Source organism: Necator americanus, chromosome V (assembly GCF_031761385.1).
Source record: "Necator americanus strain Aroian chromosome V, whole genome shotgun sequence".
Classification (NCBI taxonomy): domain Eukaryota; kingdom Metazoa; phylum Nematoda; class Chromadorea; order Rhabditida; family Ancylostomatidae; genus Necator; species Necator americanus.
The window spans coordinates 25,135,270-25,144,449 of record NC_087375.1 but is presented as its reverse complement, the minus strand read 5'-3'; the positions used below and the strand labels follow the sequence as shown (position 1 = coordinate 25,144,449).

Genomic DNA, 9,180 nt, shown 5'->3' with positions numbered 1-9,180 from the left:
GCGCGTTCAATGACGCTCACCGCGTTTTCTTCCTGCTTACAAAATGCCCAGGTTTCCGAAGCATAGGTGCCGGGTGCTCCTGGTCTTCTTCACTACATCCTCGATACTCTTGTATGCTCCCCAAGCCGCTCGTCTCCTCCTGCCCAGCTCGGGGGTCAGGTCGTCCATCATGTTCAGTTCCCGACCCAGATAAACGTAGCTGGTGCATTCGGATATGTTCGTTCCGTTGAGCGTGAATGGGGCATCCGAGACCCATCCGTTCCGCATGAACATCGTCTTCTGTAGATTCAGCTGAAGACCGATGCATCCACATGTTTCGTCGAATTCGGTCAGCATTCGTTCCGCTTGGCTGACGCTAGATGTTATCAGTACGATGTCATCAGCAAAGCGCAAATGGTGTAGCTGCCGACGATCAACCTTCACTCCCATGTCGTCCCATTCCAACTTTCGCATTGCATTCTCGAGGGAGGCTGTGAATATTTTGGGTGAAATTGTATCACCTTGTCGTACCCCCCTCTTCACGTCAATGATGATGTTCTTGTAGAATGGCGAAATTCCGGTTGTGAAGTTACTGTATAACTCTCGAAGTACCTTTATGTACTGAGTAGAGACGCCTTGGTTGTCCAAGGCTTCTACGACCGCTTCCGCCTCAACTGAGTCGAAGACCTTCTTCAAGTTGATGGAAGTGAAGCAGAGCGGCATCTTGTACTCTCGTGACACCTCGATGAGTTTCGAAGCAGTGTGAATGTGGTCAGTCGTGGTTAATACTTTTCGAAACCCTGCTTGCTCGCATGGCTGTCCTTCATTCAAGACTTTTTCAGTCCTATTAGGATCACTCTTGTAAAGAGCTTGTAGGCTTGTGACAGTAAGCAGATTGGACGATGGTTGCCGATGTCATGTGGATCTCCCTTTTTATACATCAACACGGTCTTGCTGGTCTTCTACTGTTTAGGAACCTTGCATTCCGACAGATAACGTGTAAAGAGCCTCGCCAGGGTGTTAATGAGTACTGGCGGAAGGTTCTTCAGGTGTTCTGGTCTTATTTTGTCGGAACTAGGTGCTGCACGATTTCTTATCGAAATGATAGCATGGCGTATTTCGGACGGGAGAACCTCTGGAATGACATGTCCGTCTTCCCTCAGATAGTGAAGAGGCAAGTGGACATGGCTGTCGAAGCGATCAGAGTAGAAGTCGAAGATGATTTTCTCCATCCCCCTTCTCGGTGCAGTGGTTGTTACCTTCGGGGTCCGGAGAGCAGTTATCCTCGTCTTGCGACTAGCGAAGTCTCGACGGGCATAGCGGATGGTTTTCCACGCCTCTGCAGCTTCAGCCAGCACTTCTGCTCTTCTCTCTTTAAGGTCTTTTTTTATCGCCTCTCTGCAAAGCCTTGCGAGCTCGGACGTGAGTTACGGTAACTCCCACATCCAGAGGAGGGCTTCTGGAATTGCGAGTTCATCTGGTTGGTCTTAGTCGTCATGATGGACTCGGAGAGCCTCTCCCCCTGGTCATTCCATTGTAGGCCGTGGGTCCCGATGTGGAGTTCCTCAGGTGTTCTTTTTGGGCCAACTTTGGCGTTGAAATCGCCTATTATGACCTTGTAGAAGACATGATCTTCTCGGTAGAACTTCTCCAGGTCCATACACAAAGCATCGACTTCTTCTTCTTCGTAGCTTGATGTTGGAGCGTAAGCGACGAAGATAGTCAAAGCTGCTGTTGAACCACATCTTCTCACCCACAGACGTCCGATTCGGGTCGTACGTTGTTCGAAAGAGTCTATGTTCTTTGCCATACTCGTGTTGACGAGGACGCCAACTCCACTAACACCTCTACTGTCGCATGTTCCTAAGAACAGTTCTTCTCCAGCTTCATATACGGCGTTGAGAGAGTGACGTCGCCTCGTCTCGGTCAGTCCGACGACGTCGTATTTGATCTTCTTGGCTTGCATCATCAGATCATCAGACTCGAAACCGCCTCCCTTGCACCTCCCAGTCACTTGATTGCAGGTTTTTGGCCGGACCGACGTGCGGGATACAAGGATGTCACGAGTCAGTCCTGGCTCAGCACAAACAGGGATTCCATCCCCTGAATCCACCTGCGTCTCTGGGCAAGCACAATGTCGCTTTTGGTCTGCGATTAGCCCCCTATCCGCCACCCGGGGACGCGCCACGTAGCCTCGCGGCTAACCGGCTGTGATCCCTCTAGTAAGGGAGATCCGTGAGCGCCGCATTCAAGTGAGAGCAATTGAAGATCAGTGATGTCTTGTCACCAGCCTATTCAAGAGAAACCAATGAAAAGGCTGCTGAGAGGACCGGAACGGAAGAAGAACGTTCTGACGCATCTCGTAGGAAAAAAGACGGTCCCCTCACCACTTTTCACAACGGTTAGACTAAAAGAGCCACGCTCATTTCCATAATCTACAACTCGATCTCACCCTTTTTTCCGAGGTTTTAGTACCACGTCAATTTCGTGATGCGCCGCCTTCAAATACACCTTTCAGATTTCAACTCAATATTTCGATGGTAAATATCATCAGGACATCGTAAATTGACGTCGCACATCACTCCTTAAGGCAATTTGGAGGGAAATAATTGTTCTTATAGGGGGTTAAAAAAGACACTTTAGATGCTTAGAAAACTTCACCTCTGGGAACAGCTCTATTCCATCAGTTGCATCGAAAAATGACCCTGCACTTCCTTTTCTTCCATTTATTCCTGACTTTTGTGAAACTGCTGCCATGTGGTTCATAACAACGTCGACAATGATTCTGAAAAACGTTGATATGTTTCTTGACATTCGGTGCATTTCAATACTTCTACACAGGCGTGAAACAACAACAAAGAGACATCTTCTTGATCTCACCCTACAATACGATCAGAAATTTCCGAAGTTACCTCGATTATAAAATTTCGTCTTTGTTCTGCTTCCAGTAGATCATTTTAACAACGACGATAATTCTCTTTGCAAGTAAGTGATAATAAGCTAAAGAAAGATTCAGGATAAAGATAAAGAGTTGATCTGACGCGGTTTCATTGAATGATTGAAGAATTAATTGTTGCCTTTTTTTTGCTATGGAGCACGTACAGTTTATAATTGATTATCGTCGAGCTGAATCTAAGTTCTTTTTGTTGCGTTCGATTCTTTTTGAATACTCAATAGTCATCTCAAAATGATTATGGTTACCAATGTGTTTAATAGAAGAGGTTTGCAAAGTAAAACTGATAAAATATGCTTCACTGCACTTCGACCACATGAATAGATGTTAACGTCACCACTTCTTCACATGATCTCTTTCCGTTGACAACAATGTTTCTTCAAAAAAAAACGCATGACTTACTTGACTTGATAAGTGCTATGTCCTAAAGCAGTTATTGTTATTATCGTAGTGATAGTTATATTCATAGTGATAGTACAGTTATGTGTAGCTATCATCGAAGTGAGTCGTCCTTGGACATATTTGACCCATCCTGTTCGATCTCCAGCCAGAGTTCGTGTAGAAGGCTATTCAGCCGCCGCTATTCCATAATCTGCCAAACATTACGTCTCGATTGAACTGATTATCGATACCACGTTTCTTCAGATCTTAATTCACCACCTCCGACCAGAACTTTCTTTTACAATCAGTAGGCGTTTTCCAGTTTGAGCGTTAGATCATAGTCAGGACAACTTAGACGAGCCGATCAGATGATCTCCTCATGATGTGACCAAAAGATTGAAGACACTCTTTTGTTACTATTTCAGATCCTGGGCAAGATGTTAGTGTTACCCTCTTTATTCGCCAGTACACCATATCTACTTCTGCGTAAAGTTCTTCGTTATGGTGCACGATCAACCAAAAATGGCATAACAGCCGTCTAAGCAGATTTTTTCGTACTACACTAAAACTTCTTCATCACGGTTGACGGTGCTGCCCAAGTCTCCACGACCAGTCTGCATCATGATAGGTAGACACTCAGCTTGGCTTCTTTGATGGTATGGGTTGACCACAGGCACTTAGTCAAGGAGTTGGATGCCGAATTAGACTTGCTCATCTTTGCCGAATATTTCTTGTATTTCATTCTTCTTCTTGTTCTGTAAGTGCCATCGTTTTTCAACATGTAGCCCAAATAAAAGAACTCTTCCGCAAGTTCAGTAGGAAAGAGGACATCGGCAAAACACTGCTCAACTCTTCTTCTCATGATGTCATTAATGGCATAGCTGAACAGAAATGATCTCACCACGCCCACTTGTGTCAATCAGTTTTAACTTCAAACAGTGTAGTACATCCAGCTGGTATTCGAACCCCAGTACTTGTTCTTCTATCCATATTGTTTACAAGGCGTGTGAATTTCCTTGAAATTCCTAAGGCGCAAAGCTCGCTGAGGAGAAACCTTTGATGAGGAGATCCGAAACCGGCTTCGAAGTTCGGAAAAGAGGTTTCGAGGTTTCGAATGCCGCTGCCGAACTTCGACAACTCTCCTGAAAATAAACACTAAGTCAATCGTAGATCGGCTAGAACGAAAGCCGGGTTGTTCATCATGGGCAGTTTCCTCGCAATGTTTGATTAGCCTATCCAGGATGATCTGATGATCAAAACCTTGTACATTGCACGCTGCAGTGATATTACCCGATAATTCTCAAGGAACCCATATTTTATGGAAAACCTATTCCTATTTGTTGTACTATCTTCCAACTCTTCTCTGTTCTTCTAATTGATGACGTTCTATTGAGAATCCCGACTGTTAGTGTAAGTGCTAACCATAAAGCATGAATTCCAAATGATGAACGCAGCAACAAACGTGAAATGAATTCTATTTCTTGTCATATTTTACCCTTCAAAAAGGCTGAGTGTTCACCACTAGCCGAAAGTTTACACCAGTACCAATTGAGACGAGAACAGCAACATTGGTTGAACACGGCGGGATTAAAAATTTCGGTAACGAGATTGGGGAAGTCCAATCGGACCCGTCCAGAATGTAAACGAGTGCTCAAATGCTTAACGAAGATGCCTCTGTGATTTGAAATGCTTATTATTACCAGTGGGCAGATAAACGTTACATCGTTTGAAGTCCGTCAAATTAAAAAGGATAACATTATCCAATATGTCAAATATTTCCAAAGTCGGCAGAAGTGAGAGAGTGTAGATGTGTAGTCGACAGTAGTAGTTTTTTTTTCGAGTCATGTGATAATTCACATAACTGCAAGATAAATTCACATCAGCACCTAATTTCCGACTAAACTGCACCAGCCAATGTGGAGCGCATCTGACTTACTTGACTTAATCGCCGGGCTGATGTCATCGCCTGACATGATTACCCACATCTTCATCGAGGTCGTCCTTGAACATAGCTCTGCCCAACCTTCTCCATCTTCTGTGAGAGCTTGCATCGATCCATTCCTCGCTATCCTATATCCTCCGAAACCTTGCGTCTCGCTTGAACTGCCTATCCACGCCGCGTGTCTTCAGGTCCTCTTTCACCGCTTTAGTCCAGAACTTCCACTTTCGGCCAAGTGGCGTCTTCCAGCAGACTCCTCAAAACTCGTTAGGCAAGGCGATCTGCTGGTCTAATTATTATATGAAAAAGAAGCGAAAACGATCTTCTGTAGCCACTTTCGAAAGTGGTGCAAGATATTGATATCTTCCACATGTCATCCGCGGTACACCACATCGAATTCCATGTAAAGCTCTTCATTGTGGCGTATGTTGGGCCAAAAGTAGCAAACAGCCACTTAAACAGCTTCCTTTCCGCAATCAAACATCTCTATCACCGTAGACGGTGCTGCCCAAGTCTTAGATCTGTACATCATGATAGGGCGAATCGCGGATAGGTAGACTCGCAGCTTGACTTCGTTGGTGATGAGGGTCGACCACAGACATACTGTTAAGGAGTCGAATGCGGAAACGGCCTTAGTGCATCTTTGCTGAATATTTTCTCGTAGCTGCCGTTGTTCATCAGCATACAGCCCAGGTAACAGAACTCACAGTGGAGTTCAATTGGTTGTCCGTTCACCCTGATTCCCGTTCGAGGTCTCGAGAAGATCCATATCCGCTTGCATTTATCAAGGCGTAGACGTAATCCATAGACTGCGGTCAACTTTGATACAAAGTTGGCAACATGTTGAAGTCTTGTAGTGCTTTCAGCGAATAACATGCGACAATAACGCGAAACATCGTTGGCGTACTCGAGATCAGTCAAAGGACACCATGATGGTGCTAAGACGATATCGGCAGGACACTGATCGACTGCATGATGTCGTCGATAGCGAATTTGAACAGGAAGTGTCTTGCCACTGCCCCTTGTCTTACCCCCGCCAACACCTCAAATGGTGTTGTACATTCGGCCGGTGTTCGAAGTGCAGCAGTTGGTCGTTGATTCATGTCATCAAGATCGAACTTTCTGATAGCGTCCTGCTCTTCAGGCGTTAAAAAGGTTGAACCCTGCGGCGTTAGCTAATGGCGTCGATGATTCCTCTCAAACGTGGAAGCGATAATGAGACCCGTCTGTTTACATAAGTCAACCAGACGGTCACCGTTGTTCGACCTGCCCTCCGCTGGATAATACCATTTTCCTAGCACATCGGATTATTGTTCGAGTCTTCGCGTTTACATCGATTCCGATAATGATCTTATGCTTGGTGGGTATTTTAGAAATCAAAGCATTGATTTCAGCGTAGAAGGCATCCTTACTGTTGTCCTCAGCGATTTCCGTAGGTGCATGAGCACTTACGATCCAGAGTTTACGTCCTCTGCGGCCCCGCAATCGTAGAAAGGCGCATCTAGACGACGTTGAGCCAAATTCCTCCACCATTTTTTTGTAATCGTTCTTCACAGCTATCTTGCAGCCACCTACTTTCTTCCCATCAGCATCGCCGCAGTATGTGGTGTAATTTTCGATGCTGATGACGGGTCGCTCTCTCATGCGTGTCGCCTGCAATGCAGAAACGGCACAGAGAGATATCGCAGAATCCTAAACAGGGCGGTTTGTCGGAGTTCACTCGACAGTGTGCAGCAGTTCAGTGTGACAAAGCGAATGGTTGTTGCCAAAGATTCCATGCTCCCTTCAGGCAGTTGACCTTTCAGGTTATGAGCTTTGGCGATGTGCTAGGCGACAGCATCTGTCTGCAATGTATGGGAATCTTTCGCCGTATAACAGTGCAGGTGATATAGCTTGTACGTTTCCAATACGTACACTCGTATACGCTGCTCCGGGCGAAACTGATGGAGCGTATCCATTTCGTCAATTACCCAACGAGGTGTAATCCTTCAGGAAAAACTAAACCTTGGAAAAGAGAAAAAGAGTTACAACTAACAAAAGTGCAAAAAACCGCAGAGGTGGTAAACCGCCGTTCACATTTTGTGCTTTGTTCAATACGAGCGATAGCGAATGAATACGTAACAATGCAACATGGCAGTGAACGGCACGGAATACGATTTCTTCTTGCACATTTATTTTTTGCGGTATTCTTGAACACAATCACGATTAAGCAGATTACCCTAAACTTTTCATAATATCGAATGCTTAAACGTCCTAAAGTTGGCTGACGAGTACGATACTGAAGGATATCCTTGATTTTATAATTCATTAGATTTCGTGTGATGCGAAATTGTTTATAATTATGGAATAGTTTGAATTTCTAGTGCAGTAGAAGTGCAATTTCATAGTCAATAGTTTCACAGGTGAAAGCTCGGCTCATTCGCCCCGAGCAAATTAAGAAGAATGCTATTCCATTCTTATTCTAAAATTTGTGAAGTATTTTTAACTACTGATTGAAGAACATAATACGACGAAAAAAGAGAAGAGTCAGGAGCATAAGTCGACTTAGAGAACAATGAAGAAAAACTCGAAAAAATCAATATTTTGTTCCTACAATATGACAATGGGACGACGCGGGTTCGGCACTCCGCTGAATCAAATTTTTGTGGAAGAGCTAAACACTTGGAACCACAACTGGAAGATGAAGAAGTTAATAGGGTAATTACTTAATAACATTATCAAAAGAGGATCAAAAGAAAAAAATATATAGGTAGCTCTTCACAAAAGAAGGTTTGCCCTAAAAACAAACATGTCGCTATTTTTCCCCACTTGCCAGTCTTTTCAATAACTGAAATTAGCTTAGCACTAAATGCTCACCTAACGCCAACTTTGTTGCATCTGTTCACCATATCTTTGAATTCTGATTCGTCTCCACTGCGCGAAATCAGCTTGTAGCTGACAGGTTGATATCTGAAGAGTTGATATCAGGGTGAAATCTTTTCTTAACAATAAGGGCAACCCACACGGATAAGAATACATTAATCCCCACCTCACGTACCAGGGTACGTCGTCATTTTCTACAAAGACGATGTGCTCGTTTGGCGGTGAAATCTAGATTTCGTTTACAAACATGTTTGCAAACAGGCAGCAAGAAAAATATTTGGACATAAACTTATTTATTACCTGTACAGCACCGTAGCCATAGTGTTGCAAGAAATTCTCACATTCTGCTGCAATGTCTGTCCATTTCCACTCAAATAAATGTACCATTGTCGGACGATCTTCCAATACTTGTGGTTTGTCATACCTGAACGAAGCAAAGAGTATAGATATGCCATCCGTGCTCCCAAAAGTCGTACCTACCAATAATAATTATGAGCGCTTGCTAAAACAAGACACGGAAGCAGATAAACTGCTGCCATCATATCTGAAACTGGATGTTTTCAGAAACTGGCAGCATTCAATACGTTACCTCAGTCTGTCTGTTATCTTCACTGTTCTTAATACGCTGACACTTTTTTTTAGCAAAGAAGTTAAAGCAGAGGAGTGCTAAATTCCTGTCAAGAAGATTTTAAGCTCCAAATAGTCACGAGCTGATAACTGCAGAACCAGACTGCAAACGAACAAATCGAGAATAACACTGTATGAGAAGCTAGTGCTAATTAATGCTAATTTGGAGCAGAAATGAGACAAGAACATTATGCAATGAATTAAAGATGAATTAATTGAATTAGAGAGCGAGGCCTCTAGAATATGAATGTATGCTTGTGTTTCATACTCCTGGAATCTTCGAATATTTCAACCAAAAAAAAAGAATGGAACTTATTGCCAATTCCAGCTGTTTCTAACGACAATGGTGCAGCGGCTACATAAAACTGTGTTCATAGTTCTGACGTGCCTCGAAGTGAAAGGCGATGGGAGACAGCGCAGAATGGAAACTGCGAATTCT

The 9,180-nt window shown here is 44.0% G+C and overlaps 1 protein-coding gene across 3 annotated transcripts; it reads right to left on the bottom strand.

The window, feature by feature from the left end:
• Window positions 1-36: 36 nt before the first annotated feature.
• RB195_015116 (uncharacterized protein) lies at window positions 37-8,656 on the bottom strand (the record flags this gene model as incomplete). Of its 3 annotated transcripts, XM_064205669.1 has the most annotated exons (8): window positions 37-837; window positions 957-1,351; window positions 1,411-2,092; window positions 2,641-2,764; window positions 8,109-8,201; window positions 8,281-8,342; window positions 8,415-8,538; window positions 8,595-8,656. In XM_064205669.1, the coding sequence occupies 8 exons, from the start codon at window positions 8,654-8,656 to the stop codon at window positions 37-39; spliced, it is 2,343 nt and encodes a 780-aa protein (XP_064061548.1). The 3 variants fall into 3 exon arrangements, with proteins under 3 accessions (XP_064061548.1, XP_064061550.1, XP_064061549.1); XM_064205667.1 differs by lacking the exons at window positions 37-837; window positions 957-1,351 and having other exon boundaries at window positions 1,367-2,092; XM_064205668.1 differs by lacking the exons at window positions 957-1,351; window positions 1,411-2,092; window positions 2,641-2,764; ... (2 more) ...; window positions 8,415-8,538; window positions 8,595-8,656 and having other exon boundaries at window positions 37-702.
• Window positions 8,657-9,180: the final 524 nt, after the last annotated feature.